This window comes from Ptychodera flava, chromosome 4, assembly GCF_041260155.1.
Source record: "Ptychodera flava strain L36383 chromosome 4, AS_Pfla_20210202, whole genome shotgun sequence".
Lineage (NCBI taxonomy): Eukaryota > Metazoa > Hemichordata > Enteropneusta > Ptychoderidae > Ptychodera > Ptychodera flava.
Window position 1 is genome coordinate 29,357,050 of NC_091931.1, and position 18,042 is coordinate 29,375,091.

Below are 18,042 nucleotides of genomic sequence, written 5' to 3' on the forward strand. Positions count from 1 at the left end.
ACTTAGATTCATTAATAAGGTTAAATGTCGGGTTTTAAAAGTTCACGCGTTTAGAAAGATACATTTAAAGTTTAATTACAAATTCTAAACGTTGGTAAGGTAAGACTACTATTGTACACTGTCTATAAAATGATTTATAGTAGTGAGACCGTAAAAAAATAAATTACATATAATATCAGTGAGGCCAGCATGCAGTGCGTTGAAGTGTCCATACGAATAAAGGCATAGGACTGCAATTTCCCCTCAGAAGCCGAAGGTACGATTGAGTCCCTATTCAGAATATATAACCTGTCTATTGTCATCATCGTCAGTTTTAGAAGTGGTTTCCATGAGCAACGAGGCCGTAGCAGAGGGATGGAGTTTCTACGATGGCGTAGAGGAGGGTCAGTTCATACAGGTGAACGGAGATGACTTGAAAGAGATCGTAGATGTCTACGGAACAGGGGGTAAGTACTCGGTCTGTCTTCGTTGAAGCGCGCAATTGGGTTCCAACCTGTGTGGATTAACGGGAAAAGAGAGTAAAAGAAAAAAGAACCCATATCTGCCTAGGCGGAACATTTTAGTACAGGAATGAAGTATAGACTAATCGGGAAATGATCTACTTGTACTTTAGGCTGCGTTCACAAAAAACGGTTATGGGGGCTGGAGGAATTCAGGGGGGGTCGAAAATTTTGGGGGTAGTGGAGGGGGGACTTGAAAATTTTGCTCTACCTGTAGGGGGGACTTGAAAATTTTTGGGTCCCTTTTGAGTTTTACATTTTCCGATTCCAAGTTTTTGTAGGTAATTCAATGAAAAATGAATACCATTTTTATGTCATCAAAATGTTGTAATGTTAGTAATAATTTAACAAAATCTAGAACCATTTTGTCACATTTCATGACTTTTATCTCGAAAAAATCTAAACGTGTGATTTGTCGTAAAAAACAAACTTGAGCCTCGTAACAGGGCAGAAGCTGCAACTGTTAATGATTTCTGCAATATTTCTATGGAATATAACAACTACAGTTTCTTGCTATCTCCCTACAGCATGCTCAAACACACAATATTTAGTTTGTCGACAAAGCCTGTATATATAAATATAAATATGTATTTGGTGATAATTTAATAGGAGTCCAGACTGACAGTCAGTTGTCAGTGATACAAATGCATGGTACACATACATAGGCTGTGATAGCAAGCTGAATACTGGACAATTCAACGTACTGTAGGGAGTAGAACAAGAACGGAGTTGTAAAACTGAACAAAAATATTGCCAAAATTATCAAAGTTAATACAGCTACTGCCTACGGGTAGTGTCACTATCAGATACTACCCTGCTACTGCAGTGTCACTGTCACTGCATACCTGAACAGTGAGAGAGACAGCTCTGACTCTGATGTACATGGTAGTTGAAGAAGAGTTTTGGTCAAATGACACTCATGACAGTGAAACTCACTTGAACACAAGATCAGGCCAGAGAGCAACACATGGAAGAAAACATAGAAATGTTGGAATTCTGGCATATGAGAATAATCAAATATTAAAGAAAAATATGGGGTCACCATGCTTGATTTTTTTTTTTAATTTTCACACTCTTATTATAAAATTATACAGAAGTAAAACTTTGAATAGTAAAGACTAAAAGAAAAAATATGTGACCAAATGGAATTATTTATTTTTTAACCGAATTTGCAATTATCACACCCAAAATTTCAGAGATTAAAACATTTATTTGATGGAATATTTTAACCTTACGGTATTGTCAATTTTGAGTAGCATCTAATTCATATAGGTCTTGTAATTCGAAACAATATTTTGGTAGGTCACTGTGCAATACGGCAATTAGCCAAAATTCACAATTTTCCTACTCTCTCATGATTGCATTTTGTGTGCTCTTCAACAGGAGCAATTGACCTGGCCAGAGTTGGATTAACTGAAGTTGGCTTTTAGACCAATAAATCTTAAAATTCACTGATGCATTTAAAGAACTTGCTTTTGGAATATGACTATACAAAGTGCTAATACAGGTAGTGTTGAACACCTGTGAGCAGAACGACGCAATACATGTTTATTTTTTCTGCGCTCACATCCTTCACAAATATGCGGGCCTGTGATAGTTGGGGGGGGACTTGAAAAATTTTGACCATGTAGAGGGGGCATTTGAAAATTTTTTAGGGTACTTAGGGAGGGGGGATCTGAAAAAACATAAGATTTCAATCGAGATTCCTCTAGCCCCCCCCCCCAAGCGTTATTTGTGAACGCAGCCTTATAAACGTCGCCGCTTTCAGATTCACCCTATTCTCTCTCTCTCTCTCTCTCTCTCTCTCTCTCTCTCTCTCTCTCTCTCTCTCTCTCTCTCTCTCTCTCTCTCTCTCTCTCTCTCTCTCCAGTCAACGATTCTGTAGTTATGATCGGTGCATGGTATCGAGACATGTACGATATAATCGGTGGCAGTGTGGCGTACGCTGCAGACGACAGCGGTAAAACATTCCTCACGACCGATATTTTGTCTTTATCGGTGACGTTGAACGGGCACCTTGTCAGTCTGCCAGTCACATATCAGCTACAAACAACGGTAATTATCGGCCATTCACTTGTTTTTTGAGTTTTTCGTTTCGCCATGAAGCATTTTCATGACTTCCTAATACACAATATACACCGCAAGATGCAAAGTTCTTTAAGATTGCACATTGAAAAGGAATCACTTCCATAAAATTTTGATACCAAAATAACGCTCGTTAATACTTTTTGCACAAACGAATACTAAATCACCTCGTATCTTGTTGCACTGAGAAACAGTAAGTAGTCTGCTCATACGGACGTTGAAGTAACAATTACATCTTAAAGAGCGAGCCAGAAACATTTAATGGTGTGTGTAGTCGTTTTTTCAAAGCACAAAATATCTGTCACAATCGTTAAAGTTTGAATATAAACACACTCACGGAACCTTCTGGTAAATTTTGATATTTTTTTGTATTTCTAATCCCATTGCAGAATGGATCAGAGTTTGGGCAGTGCAATTCACTGAAAGAATCCTGCGCCTATTTAGATTTTATGACGTAAGTTCCGTTTCAACGATGTAACATGGGACCCTGTTTGTGTTTATGTCTGTGTGTCTATCCGCCTGTATGCTTTCACCGAAAAAAAATCTACCCAGTTTCTTGTATGTATTTAAACTCTGTATGCGTCTTTTGTTGCGAATGGTAGATTGCACTTGATCAGTATCAATTCAAGATGGCCTTCTGTCAAAGCCTCGCTTTGAATTACCTAAAATGTGTGTAGTAATAATAACAGCCTGATCATACCAGAATATGCCATGCTAACACAGAACGTACAATGACAAGAACTACTTTATATTTGAAATACCTTCATCTTCGTTACTGAGTTCGTGGTAAATTACCCGAGCCATTTCGCGCGCTCTTACCGTTACAGGAACAACAGTGAGTACGTCTACTCACTGGCCGTGTGGAGAAGCGGTGGGTGCAGGGCTGTCAACGTGTCAGACGAATTGGTGCAGTGTTACTGCACACACACCACAAACTTCGCAGTACTGATGACGGTGGTGCCAATCGAGGTAAGCTACGTCAAACACGACGACTATCTCCTGTAAAATTCTCCTCGGGGGAGGGGGCCGGGGGCGACATCTTCCTTTTTCGTCTCAGAGAACAAAATATGTCAGGAAATCATAGGAAATTGTGTAATACAAAGACAGTGTAATATGTAACTTTCACTGAGGAAAGGAGATGCGCATGAACCTGGGTAGAAGTCTGAGGCTAAACCAGGTAAAGTGGGGTCATGGTTCAGAAGGGGCGAAAGTTTTGGTTTCCCCGGATGAACGTAGGCCGTTTTCTCCAAATGAACGTGATGCATCGTTCATTGCTACAATGAAGGATAATGACCATGACTGAAGAAAGATGCGGAGTGTCGTGATGTCATTTAAACAATATTCCTATCTGCTGATGCAGATGTTTGCCTTCTATTTTACAACTTTCAGTTTTGTCATTCACTGCGATCCAGCGGTCAGTATGACTGAAATTTGTGCGTTAAGCTTTCGTTTTTTGGTCGTTTTAGGCTTTTTGATCGGATCAGAAGAGATTGGCGTTTACCCATCTCATTTTTACAGGAGTTCCTTTGCATCTGGTTCATCAATTGCACAATAAAGCTTAAGTACGGGTACTTTTAACAACCGCAAAACGGCAATTGTACATATAACTCATGAAAGGAATCGCCGTACTATCTGATATGATGCTGTTGTTCTTAGATTTCTCGGTGTTTATCTACGCTATTATTTTTTAACAACTTCGGTCGAACAACAACCTATTCGTCTCACGGCACTCTGAGAGTGGATGTGATATCAAAACCCAAGATTAACAACTTTGACCACGTAGACTTTATGTTTCAATTCCAGTTGTCTCTTCCAACGCTTTCAATCTTCGTACATCTCGCTGTTGTGTATAGTAAATCGATTGTGTTGCGATGCACTCGATCAGGCACGTTCTCACTCACACACATTGAACTGCTCGTAATCATATCCCGCCCAGTGCAATGATGTTTGCATTGCAATAGAGGTACATGTATCTTCATGACAACTGAGCGGTGAACTCTTGACAATTTGCAAATTCTGCATACTTTAAATTGGCTGCAGAAAATCGAGAACATTCACGTTCTCAGAAACCAATCTGTCACAAGGGCCTACGAGTGGTTATTTTGTGCGTTTTGATTCAACTCATACATAGGTAAATGGGCACAGAGAATAGACACAGAGGTGACTGAAAAACATACAAATTTAGAAAAAAACCCACAGGACAACGCTTGAATAGAAAAAGCAAGAATGGCGATACAGAATCCAATATAAAAAATAATCATGCTTTTAGGAGTTAGCTAAAGGCTTTTTGAATTCAGGCTGCATCCTGTGTCGATGTCACAACGTATAGAGTAATTTACGGTTTCTATTTTGTCGTAAGAGAATTTCAGACTCTTTGCATTTCAAGAAGGCACATAGGAGCAAAACAAAAGTGTCTTCTATTAATACAGCGACCACATGTCGGCGGAATTTGCCGTTGGAAGTGTCATGGAGCATAATACTCGTCTTTTGTCGTCCTAATTTACAACTCTGTATTTCCCCAGATATCCTTTGTACATCAGAAAATACTGGACCTGATTGTATATATCGGATCAAGTATCTCCATTGGAGCAATTGTCATTACTTTTGTTATGTACATTTATCTCGGGTAAGTATTCGAACAATGTCATCTCAGATGGGAAAAAAAGTCGATCATTTGTTTGTGTACACAATTTACAGTAAAAATTAGACTTGGTTCAAGTGTGTGATTTGTGAATGTTTGAGTGGAACGAACGCAATGATTTGTATTTTGTTTCCATGTGAAACGCGCGCGTGAGTGGACGCGATGAGTGGGGTGAACGCTATACAGGGAAGTTTCACTCGGAATCCGGCAGAAACTAACTCACTATACTGCGCAGACTCAAAGGTAACGCTTTCAATCCCTGGAAAAACCGGACCTGGGCCACCAAATTCCGAATAGGTTTATACGAAATAGGACAGACACAAGAGAAACTATTATAAATGATTTTATTTTTTAAAAATTCACCGGCTTGAACCAAGTCTAAGTAAAAAGTCATAAGGCTTCATCGTTACTCCTTAACTCATTTTATGCAGACAGCAAGTTAAAAAAGATTAACTCGGTTTTAAACGAGGTATTAGTTGATGTGCATCCACTGGGAACTTTTTCCACACTACTGCAGCTAGGAGAGAAAACCAGATATTACCTGCGACACAAAAAAGGGGGCGAGAGACTGCATGTTTGGTTGAATTTTACAAAAGTTATGCTTAATTCTGCTTGGTCCATGCAAATCTCGAACTCCCTGTTTTGTCAAAAGTGTGTAGATCTTGTATACCTTTGACGATTCACAGCAGCGAAGTACACATTATTGGTTACACTGAATCACGTGACTATCTATTGCTTTTCTTACAACAGTTCATCACTCTCTTCGGAAAGAATGACGATTCACAAAAATTTGATGGTGGCCATATTTATCGTGCAGATTCTTGTTCTCAGCTCGGATACAGCAAGTATACATGTTGTGAGTGTAATCCTTGATTGTTTTTTGTTATCATGACCGAAACGCGATTCTCAATTTTGCAACATTACCTAGATAAAATCATACTTTGCTATCTTGCAAAATTCATGGATTAGCGTAGAGTTTCTGCCTGATTAGTAACCAATGTGTAACGGTGCAAATGCTCTAAACGGTGATGTTTCTTAACCCAATATGAGCGAAGTAAGAAAATGGTTTAAAACCCACAGAAAACTCCAGCCAGTGCTACCTTCGACTGTGGACACTTAGCGAATGGAGAACTTGAATATGTGTTTGCCTTGCGAAATAGTTCCAAGTTACTGAGCTTCTGGAAATGTTATCACATGTACCTGAAAATCTTCGTGTTAAGGTAGAATGCGCTTCGCGGACAGATATTCTGACCCGGTTCAACTTTTACTCTTCTTTTCTAATCTTCCACATGCGGAAGTTCATTTCAAAGCTCTGTAAAAATTATCACCGTCTTAGTTTTTTGGAAATATAAAATTTAATTTTTTCCTATAGACTAAACACAGGGATGGCGGCCATTTTGAATTTAACAGATCGGTAATTTGGGTAATTTGTTTCTCCGAGTACCAAAACTTGCACAGTGACCCCCCCCCCCCAAATAAAAATATTCTTGATTTTGAAAGAGAATGTTGAAAGATTCCTTGAGGAAAGTTTGAACAAAAGTTTAAGTCTTTCAGTTTCGATAGGCATACTACCTTAAATTTTGTGATAGCATAGAAAACACAGGACCCGATGTGGTGTAGCCATGAAACTGACTACCTATGACGAGGAGGGAAAAAGGCAGGACTATACCTGAACTCATGGGATCATTGCATAGGGAAACAAATGAAGTTAGTGCCTCGAAGTGCACATCTAAATTTTCTCTTTCACTTGTGACCATCTTCCAGGTGACTTGCAAGATGGTGGCCATCGTTCTACACTATTCTTGCACAGCGCTTTTCCTCTGGATGCTGGTAGAGGGCGTACACTTGTACAGACAGGTCATAACAGTGTACGGCAGTGAGACCAGTTGGCTGAAGTACTACTATACCATCTGTTGGGGTAAGTATCGATTTCATTGATGAAAGAAACCCAGTCGTTCATTCCTAGATTTGTCTATTGAACACCTTTGAGGTAAGCTGTCTCATAACAGTTAGACGAGGCTAAATGCTTAAATTTTCTTTCGATACGGACAGTACAAATACCTAAGAGATAATTATACCCTTCTTCAGAATCTATAGGACGCATTGTCAGCGAGTCACAATCAGAACATGAGAGATTTGTTGATTTGTATAGAACTAATTTACTGATACGTTCAAATTTGCATGATTGGTGCATTCATCCAAGGGGTAGCACTGAGACAGAAATTACGTCAATGTAATATTTTTTTCCACTTTGTTCCCACAGGCACTCCGGCAGTGATTGTTGGAATATGTCTCGGTGTAAGATGGCAAGATTATGGAAGTGATAAAAAGTAGGTTTCAGTCAAATTTAGACAATGTCGATGAAAATGCGGTTTTCTGGGCGTGCTTTTTCGTATAAGTCGATCAGCAATACAACCTTTTTTAAAATGTCAAATTAAGCAACTGTCAAAATGATTTCTTAATTTATTTTGGTAATCAGCCTAACAGCCGATCTCGGAAGTTGCTGTATACCAACAGTTCACATAAGACTTTCAAGCAATGTGCAAAATCAGTCCCATGAAGTAAATTTATTAACTTTTATTTTCTGTCACACACGAGCCAGTGAAGCTTTGCCATTCCTGGATGATATTTTTGGCAAATTTGCTGAAAGAGAGGTTGTGTCAATCCGGGTGTTTTCTTCGGGACACGGGTTTGCGGTTTAATCCCAACCGTCACGGTAAATACAGATGACATTAGCCATCGTACTTAAGTATGCACCGCGAAAGTGAAAGACTTAAATTCTTCTCAAACTTTCCTCAAACAGACTTTCGACAATATTCCATCAAAATCAAGAATAGAAATCAGGGGTCACCGCGCAAACTTTGGCACTACAAGTTACCCAATATTTACTGATGTTTGAAATTCAAAATGGCGGGCATCCCTATGGGTGAAATAACATGTTCGATTTTCCAAAAGCTAAAAGCTAAGACTACGTAACACCAAGAGCTTTAAAATGAGCTCCCACTAGTGGTAGACCAGAAAAGTATTGAAATTTTTTGAGAGCCCGATTATCTGTCCCTGATGCGTATCCTACTTTGACATACTACGTCAGCAAGTTATGGCGTCGATGATCATGCTAATTTTCCTAAATTGTCAGAGGTGTCCCTAGTCTCCAGCAACAAGAATCGGAACGACACAATATGACGGTTGATATAGATTTGTCAAAACATAACGTCCAGGAAAGGCACCTGTGTACCTAATAATATCTATTCACTTTTAGCAGATACTGTAGTTAGAGTCCTTATGCAAATTAACTCGACACTCAATACGCATTTAAGCACCCATAGTATCTAACATATAGTAAACAACAATAGAACTAACATCACAGATAATTTAACGAATGCCAGATGATCTTTATGTTTGTTTGTTTGTTTGATTTCTTTTCTCTCGAAAACGAAGTGTTGTTGAACAATTATTTCATCACAGGTTACAAGACCACGACTGCACGGGGGATCCATACATAGGCTGGTAAGGGCCACAAAAACAGAGAAAGGTCTATCGGCGGGTTCACGCCAGCAGCGTACAGTGACGTCTTCTCAGTTTGTTGCGTACTGAAATTTCACTTTCCCTCTTTATCGCAGAGTTGATGGCGCACTCCTGATAACATAGCGTTAAAGAGTCTATCATCTTTTTTTCTCTGTGCTCACATTTCAACCGGACATGCGTATTTGCAGAGTTCAGTAGATGTTTTTAAATCGGGAAGGCGACATCGATGAAAAATCAGAGCATGATTTACGACTGAGCAATGTATAGAAACAATGTACGCGTGTCTTTCAGAGTTAAAATGCTATCAGTAAAACGATATTCCGAATATAGCAACAAGGCGATTCTGGATATCACTTGACCCCAACATCGTAACGGTCGGCATCCAGTCGTGTCGACATTCTAACATCATCCGTTTACGCCTTAATGCATGTGCATTGAAGTTCATTTTGCATGTATGCTTGTGAATCATCAATGCCGCTGTACCACCTGCATCGCGCTTTCATGCATGCGAAAGATATAAATAAGACTTCGGTGAATGTTTTATAGCTGCGATGTAGAAGCTTAACTGTTCATGCCTGCACACATCACATCACATCACATCACATCACATCACATCACATCACATCACATCACATCACGTGACCAAGTGAACGTCTTGTCTCCGGTGTCTATATTACCTGTCGTCGCCGGAACGCTGAATCTGTTTGCCCTCCGGGACAACATTCTGTGTCGTGCTGTAAACCAGTGATTATCAGTCTTGTATACTGTGATTGAATATTGTGAGAGAGAGTATAGGATCGTGAACTCACTTATAACCCGATGTGACCAAAGATTTGGTCCGGGTCTTTCTTTTTGGAGACACGGACACTGTTTCCTACAAAAAAAAACTAAGAACAAAACTTACCAGTGATTTCAAATGATCATATACCGTGTCCGCCTTTCTGCCAAGTTTCTCGTTTTGGAAACATTTTTATCATTCTTTGCATTTGGTTTGTTGTTCGGTAAAACTTTACTTGTGACTCGTTTCAGGTGTTGGCTGTCGGCTGATCACGGTTTGATATGGGCCTTTGCAGCTATTGCAATTTTCATCATCCTGGTAAGTATAGTGCTCATATTTGTTTCTCAGTCGATAGCAACATTAAAGGATTCAACAGTTTCAGCCCTTTGACCCTCTACGCAGGAGACCTGCCGGCGATTTAGGCCGCCTGGCTGTCTTGATGAAACTCTACAGCATGAACTAAGTCAACTGCACACCAGTGTGATTTCATATATGCTCTTTATTTGAATCATTTCCGACCTTTTGGGTCGATTTATGCTCGTATCTACCAGAGTGCGCCCGCTTGTGCTAGCTCAAAGGCCGCGGGACACACCACATGCTGACCTCAAAACTGTACAACTATTGCAGGCCAACGTTATCGTATTAGGCGCGGTCGTCAAGGTGGTCATTACCGCTGCGAAAATGACACAAGCTAAAGAGTACGACCACGCAAAGTGAGTAGATTTACATTTATTCTATGATCTCGGGGGGGGGGGGGTCTGTAGAACAAGGAGAAAGTTCATCGAGGATTGCGTAGCTTTTGAAATAAAGACTTGTTCGCAAAAAATCCTCAAGCTGGTAAATACGATAGGCGGTCGACCATAATTGAGTTTTAAAAAGGATGTGTCGAAAGACTAATTTGCAACTACGCCATTGCACTCTTTTGACAATACCTCGATTAGCTTTCATCTTATCAATACGTATTATTATTATCAGCTAATAACATGCCACTTCTCGAGTACTCGACTTTTAAATTTTTTAAGCGGTTGAAGATATATACAGTCTGTGACCTACGGTGTTTTATTTCATCACTTTTATCCTGTTTGTCAGTTAAGTTTACTTGTCATACTCCCAAAATCATGTCGAACTTTGCCCAGTGTTCATGTTCTGCTTGCAATTTATCAAAGCACTGAAATAGTAGCCTTCATGCATTTAATGACCAATGTTGTCGTTCATGACCGACTTTTAGTCCGGACAAGAATTCGTGTGCCAACGACAACATTGCATTTATTCGTACAGAAGGCGTCATGTTTGTAATGTCACGATTACTCCGAAGTAACTATGACAACGTTTATACCGTGTATTTCATCTCACTTTAGTAAGGAAAAGAAGGAAATGTCGTAGTTTTGAAGGACAAACTAATAAAAACATTAACAATTCAGATATCATCGATTCAAAAGTGTGAATATTTTTTTATGAGCGTACACAATACAATTTCTTGTTGCATAAAGCGAAGTCCCTTTGTGTGAATACATACAAATTATTCAAACACAAAGTCGTTTGTTTCCAGTATGGCTTCATAGAAGTGTTTCTGACCTGGTTAAATATTTACAAACCCAGCCAGGACTAGCCTAGGTTGTAAAAAAAGTGATTGAGTTACCTGTCTCTACTTGAAATTGGGCAACGTGTCTCTTATAACGAAAAGACTCACGTGGGGCCGCCATCTGAACATACCTTACAACATGTGTCTAGGAAAACAATCAGTATGACTCTTTCACTACACCCCTGGATGTCACTAACGCGATGAGTTCATTCCCATAGCGAAGAGGGCAGTTAAAAGGATTCTCTCGGTGTGTACGTTTGTAGTGATACTAGCATGTCACAGAAATTTTGTGACTCTCTAGACAGGGCAGCGAGACAGCAAGTGACTCATGCGTAACTTGCAAAAGAACGGGCAATCAGGTGATGGGTCGCTGAACGCCGCGGAAGAACTGCGGGCTAAAACTACTACGGTCTTGTGTGCAATTCATGAAATATGCAAAGACCTATAGTCGGCGAAAACTATCCGAGTACTTTCTCACGATCTTCACTCTTCAGAGAAATACCATACACTAGGAATTTTTCAATATATTGAAACGTTGTATATTATCCGCTGTCTTATTACTGGAAGAAACTGCAGCAATTTCAGTAGATATTCGATTTATAACATTTGATTACCATTTCCATGTTTTGCCCTACAGACTACAAATAGCTGGAGTCAGATAAGAGTAATGAATATATGACGTCTACATATTACCGATAATTACAAACTAACTGTATGCATCCTTCTCTCAATGCAAAGAAATTACCTGTATATAAATGTCACTTAGATGGAACAAAATTCCGGGAAGCAACCACACTGAAACGAATCCTATGTACGTGTGGTCTGGCTTTAAATGAATCCATTGACCGGCCGCTCAAAACGCGATTAACCAGGGACAGAACTGGGGTCGACACACGTCGAATTTCGAATTCCCACGCTTACTTTTCTGATAATGGTATCTTCCGATCACATACACTTTCTTGTATTTTTGAGGAATACTCTTTTATGATGTTCAGAGATGTCTTGAAATAAATGTAAGACGTTTTGATAAGTGTTTGACGGTATAACAGCAGGTATAGCTAAGAATATCGCTTACCTGATCTTGACTCTAACATTTTACAGCCATACTCTGTATATAATATTTTAAACATAATATCAAGAAATGGCTAGCCTGTTAGCAGCTTAAATCGAGTAATATCAAATTCTACAGTTTGATACAGATTCAAAGATCGTTTGATGGTATCTTACCTGACCGCATCGGCACAGTATTTAAACAAACGTATGGTGGCGCTCTTTCGAGACAGGGAGGTCAGAGCCAATTTGCCTTCACTGTGTGCTTTCATTTAGAAGGCCACGGTGCTGGCCGAAATTACACTCACCATTTTGCTTCTTTCTTTTCCAGAGCGGGTGTCAAAAGTGCATTAATGTTGCTTCCTTTACTAGGAACGACATGGTTGCTTGGACTCTTTGCAGTCGACAACGAGACAATAGTGTTTCTGTATCTCTTCGCGATTTTGAACTCCCTGCAAGTAAGTATGGATGTGCATAGTTCTACACGAAAGTGTGGAAAATATACAGCTGTAGGCCTACACATGTGTTTTAGCTGTACTGTTTAGTGAACTCTAGAAGTCAACACTTCTGTCAGATTCTGATGAGTTCAGTTCTTCATGTAACTTAATTAAATTAATCTCTCTCTCTCTCTCTCTCTCTCTCTCTCTCTCTCTCTCTCTCTCTCTCTCTCTCTCTCTCTCTCTCTCTCTCTCTCTCTCTTTTCTTTTCTTTTCTTTGTGCATCTTCCTGGTTCGCGCGATCTGTAACTATATCTGTCTGACATCTCTGTACCTTAATTCTCACACCATTGCTGCCTCTGCCTTGCCCAACCTACGACAGGGTCTCTTCGTGGTGCTGTTCCATTTTGTCTTCAACTCGGAGGTAAGTTTGACCCTTTGTCGCGCTTTGTTCGATATGAACATTACTTATATGTCGTTTTGAATATAAATGGAACACATACAGAGCCAAACTACATTTAGACAAAACATATTAAAGACTATATTACAGGCCTGTTGAATTGTGTAGAATATTCGTGATATCTCTCCCTAAGTTTGATCTTTTATTTATTTATTTACTTTCACAGGATGCTAAAATGTGATATTTTTTTAATTTTCCGATTCAAACACCACAGGTATCATATAAAATAGTCCATAAATATTAACCGAACATTAATACCAGTGAAAATAATAAAATATTATGTGATCTCTGTAGATCAAATATTGAACAATACACAACATTGATTTATTATTCAATGATATTATACAGTCCCGGGTTCGGTCAGAGCATGAACTATATTTTGACTGAGACCAACGCGGTCTTCCTTGCAATCTAATTTTCAAAATGTACCTCTTTGCAAAGCAATTCCTGTCGCGCAGCTTACAAATGGTGCTACTATATTTTCTCTGTGACACTCATTGATTTCAGTATGATTACGTATTTAAAGAGGTACCTTCAGCAACGCATGATGGGAGTTATCAGAGTACTGATTTCACCAATTGACTTTCATCGGTGTTGTTAGCATATGTTGTAGTTGTTAAAAGTAAAACTTAAAAGGGGCGTTATACGTTAGACAGCTTTTTCCCTCCAAATTTACTTTTTTTGCAAAGATTTCAGTTTTACTGATATATTGACAAAAGGTTAAAATGTTAGTAGGGCTTACATTTTTGCGTAACAGTCATAAGTTTAATTAGAAAGAAACGTAAGTTTATGCATAATATTGCACGATTCTCTGGCTTTTCACCAATTTTCAATAATTCTAAACAATATAGTCCACTCACTTCACCCTATGCTACCGTACTAAACTTTAGATTCTCTACTTTTTGAGAAAAGACATAGTACGGAGGTGTTATAATGTCGTCTCTGATAAGAAATATCCCTTTGGAAAATATGTGTTGGCGCCAAAATAAATGGAGCAGTTTGAAATATATGTTGTGAAAAATTACGCCATTTCTTAAAAATCGTTTTTTTATTTTCAGTCGTACAATTTTTCTAGTTCCGAATTTTCCCGTTATCTAACCGCCTTTTTTCGGCACTTGAACCTTCCATGTCAGTGGATGCGGAGCCCTGTATTCTGCATAATCACTATTTACCCTATCTTGCATGAGCTCTCATCCAATCAGAACGTAGCCTTGGCGTACTCTAGTAGAGACACTTATATAATAGGATTCACATTTCCCCCACGTTTCAGGTGAGAGCTGCCTTAAGGAGAAAACTCGAAAAACGCGCCGCTGAAAAGGGATCGCTCACATTTGGCCTGTCAACGATGGTAAGTCACTGGCACATTATCACTGTCTGGCAATCAGCCAAATGCAGTACTGATTTGTTGTCCTCTATAGTGAACACCTATTAGCGCAAACATCGTTTATGCTCCCTTGATGCAGAATGCCCGCGCTTTTCTTCTTCGTCAGCATACCAAAACTAATGACAGTAATAAAAAGACAACACAACAAGATCAGCCACCTGTAGGGTAAAATCTCTCTAAAACAAAACCCTCTATAAACAAGAATACTGTCTATACTGAACAATTATCCTAGTCCCATACCCATGACGCAATGTCAATCATTCCTCTATGAACCGAACACTTCCCCAAACTGAACTACTTTTCCAGTCCCGATTGTTTTTGGTTTGGATATGTTTTTCTGTATGTATATAAATATAAGAGAAAGGGAGAGAGACCTAGAGTATAGAATATTCACATTTTATCACTGGAGTACAACTGGATAGTTTGTTACTTGTTGTCTCTTAACTAAAACGGCTAAACAACAAAAACCTCGTGGAAGAGAATGGTAATTAAGGTATCGACAAAGGTTCCTAGATACGAATTTTCAATTTGCATATCTACATAAAAGAAGAGATCACACACCCAGTGTGTGGTATATTTTTTACCAACTCGGTCATCGAAGAGTTCAAAAAATGACTATAGTTTTTCGAAAAGGGTGCGCACACGGTTGTTTTACTAAAAAAGCTTTATTTTAGGTTTTTAGAACTTACGAACCGAATGTTTGGCTTTTCACAATACATAATATTCGTCAACGAGTCGGTTGCCAATCTTACAGGAACAATCAAGAACCAGAGCCACCAACGCCATGTCGAGGGCAACTAAGTCAAGCTCGGTTAATGTCGTGAAAGTGGAAGAAATTGAACCGGAAGGGATGAAAGATTTCAGCATCACGGACAAAACGGGCGGCGTCATTGTCACCAGGGTAAGACAGGGCAACATTTTCAAAGGGAGAGTTACCTGTAAGTTGGCGAGATGACTCGTAAGATAATTCCACACTTGCGTAAATTATCGTTTGAAGCTAGATGATGTTTTTTTCAATGTTGGTGTTCGAGAGATTACTATGTTAGCGCTTTTGTATGAACTCCCTGGATTCCATACCATGGCAACAGCAACATGAATCTGTCGAAAATGGTTTTTTGTTTGCGGGCTAACTGGAACTTCACTCTTTAATCCCGACAGGTCGGTGGGTCACCATGCTCGAATACTTCGTTCAACACAGTGGAAACAGAGCTGCCGAACACGCCCCTGGTCGATTGACCTCTGACTTCAGCAGCAGCCGATTTGAGTCCAAGAAATTAGTGCAAGCATGGCCGTCAGACCTGCTAAATACAAAGGGATTTTGCCTCGATGATATGGACGTTTCGGCTGCGCCCTCATCGGTCGGCGATGAGAAATTCACGGAAAAAGTCACCAAAGGCAACCTTTCAGACAGTGTTTCCTTGACGTTTATCGGACATATTAGATACCCTTGCCACTGATATGTAGTGAAATTTTCCCTGAGAGGTATATTAATTCTAGTTTTTCAAAGGGAGTTTAATCGTGTCACTTGCCTTTCCGGACAATAGGTGGACAGGTCTGGACCAACATAACGAAAACGATTGACGATGGTATTATAAAGATTAATGGTCGAATGTGATCAGTTGCCTTATCTTCACACCCCTTAATGCCAAAAATGAGGAGAGCAGCCTCAGTGAACTCACACACAAAGAAAAAACAGTATAAGTGATGCGATAGTGTATTTACATCAAACTGTTTATATAAAAGGGTATATCTGCATCACCTTTGCCAAAGGATCAGAAAAAAGTGATATCTTCTTGTTCCTAAAATATTCATATCATTCGTAAAGCTATGTTGCAAATTTAGGTGTTCAAGATCGCCATAAAAAGGGATTGGCACATTGTCTTTTTGAAGTTACAAATCTTGCATGCTTAGCCAATCAGCTAGTCTGTTGAGACGCCTGCGAAACGAAAGTTAGCTTCATGTGTTTTCCAGGCGCGGTCTGTGAAAATAGGTATTCTGGTATTTAAGGAAATGTATGGTGATTATAATTGTTCCATATTGTTCGAGTCGATATCATACTATTCTACTGAACATTGTTTTGCCGCTAGTTTCATTTGTAGGTGACAGTATAACTCTCGGTACTCCCAGTAATTGTAGTTAATCTTTTTGATGTTATTCTTGAAGAGCACTATACCAGTTGATATTTATAGCCTTGCAGTGCAGCAGTCTTCAACACACCTATAGCCCTTGTCTATAGCCGTCCCTTTAAAACGTTACAGGTTTTTTCTCACAAAGGTTTTTGTACAGCTTCTTTTTGTAGCAAATTAAGCGAAGATTGCGCAGCATTTTAAGAATTTATAGCTTTAGTTGAACTTTAACGTTGCACTCAGCGTTTTTTAATACCACGACTCACGTAGTGACAACAAAGTATCTGCAGCAAATCCACATAGCGATGCCGAATAAACAGTCTTTCCGTCCAATAGATGCTGTTGTCGAGATGACACAGTGCTCGCTGTTGCTGAAATTGACAATCTTTTTCATGCTCTGATTTTCTAGAGACCGAAACCCACAATCCCATCTAGCGTTCAAATTAGAGAAAATAGAATGGACTTTGTATTATATCAGAAGTTTAGGAGGCAATCAGTAATTTCACCATCTCACCAGATATAAAATTACGAACTGAGGTAGACTTAGCCAGATCGTGGCGTTTCATCTTCGGATGAAATGTCTGCTCAATTAAGGTAGAATGCGCCTCGAGGACTTATACTCGGACTCTCAAATTTGTTCATTACTTTTCTAATGTACCGCTTGTTTGGGAAATTTTATTTTTTCTATCCATGGATGGCCGCCATTTTGAATTTCAAATATCGGTAAATATCAGGTAATTTGTTACTCTAGAACCAAACTGTGCACGGTGACGATGGATATCCTTAATTTAGGAACAGAATGGTTGAACGCTTCCTTGAGGAAAGTTTGGGCAAAAGTTGAAGTATTTCAGTTTCGCAGCGCATACTACCTTAATGTACTCTTTTTGTTATAAAAACTTAAAAACTTAGAACAGTGCATACCACTTTAGATTAAGCTTCCAGAAATGTAAATGATACTTTCGAAAAAAGATATTGTATATAGGACAAAGGCACTGTAATGAAATTACACCTAGTGGAGGCGACGTATTTTTTTGGAAATAAAAGGAAAGAGTCGATAATGAATCTTTTGGACTGAACGGGTGTATCATGGTTTGGAAGTTCAACATTTCATGGCGTAACTTTGAACTGGTAGTTTTATTTTTCAAGATAGCTTCGAGTGTGAGTTTGACAAAGGCTACATCAAACAGCGAGACTGGAGTGCGTACTCGTCCTGGTGAAAGAACTTATGGATAGTGGCGTGTCTGAAGGATAAATATTGCAAGACGCGCTCAAAGGCTTGGATAATAGATGAGGAATGCCACTCGTAAAAATTTGGATCGAGTTATCACCAACAGCCATTAGATCTTGAAAGAATGACATAAAAATGTCTGCACGGGGAAAAAACCGTGAAACATTTTTGAACTTTTGCTGCTTTCGCAAAAAGGGAGACATATTTACGTGATTTAAGACTGAATAAGCGTGACATTCGCGGGAA

The 18,042-nt window shown here is 39.2% G+C and overlaps 1 protein-coding gene across 1 annotated transcript in view; it reads left to right on the forward strand.

Moving 5' to 3' along the window:
- Positions 1 to 17,628, forward strand: part of LOC139131407 (adhesion G protein-coupled receptor L4-like) — a 48,537-nt gene extending 30,909 nt beyond the window's left edge. The window contains exons 10-25 of the mRNA XM_070697432.1: positions 312 to 446; positions 2,371 to 2,555; positions 2,975 to 3,039; positions 3,413 to 3,554; positions 5,108 to 5,211; positions 5,977 to 6,082; positions 6,991 to 7,144; positions 7,490 to 7,556; positions 8,692 to 8,733; positions 9,781 to 9,847; positions 10,157 to 10,242; positions 12,493 to 12,619; positions 12,981 to 13,022; positions 14,329 to 14,406; positions 15,197 to 15,343; positions 15,601 to 17,628. Coding sequence (XP_070553533.1) covers positions 312 to 446; positions 2,371 to 2,555; positions 2,975 to 3,039; positions 3,413 to 3,554; positions 5,108 to 5,211; positions 5,977 to 6,082; positions 6,991 to 7,144; positions 7,490 to 7,556; positions 8,692 to 8,733; positions 9,781 to 9,847; positions 10,157 to 10,242; positions 12,493 to 12,619; positions 12,981 to 13,022; positions 14,329 to 14,406; positions 15,197 to 15,343; positions 15,601 to 15,678 — 1,625 coding nt within the window. The 3' untranslated portion in view covers positions 15,679 to 17,628. The remainder of the gene's footprint in view (positions 1 to 311; positions 447 to 2,370; positions 2,556 to 2,974; positions 3,040 to 3,412; positions 3,555 to 5,107; positions 5,212 to 5,976; positions 6,083 to 6,990; positions 7,145 to 7,489; positions 7,557 to 8,691; positions 8,734 to 9,780; positions 9,848 to 10,156; positions 10,243 to 12,492; positions 12,620 to 12,980; positions 13,023 to 14,328; positions 14,407 to 15,196; positions 15,344 to 15,600) is intronic.
- Positions 17,629 to 18,042: the final 414 nt, after the last annotated feature.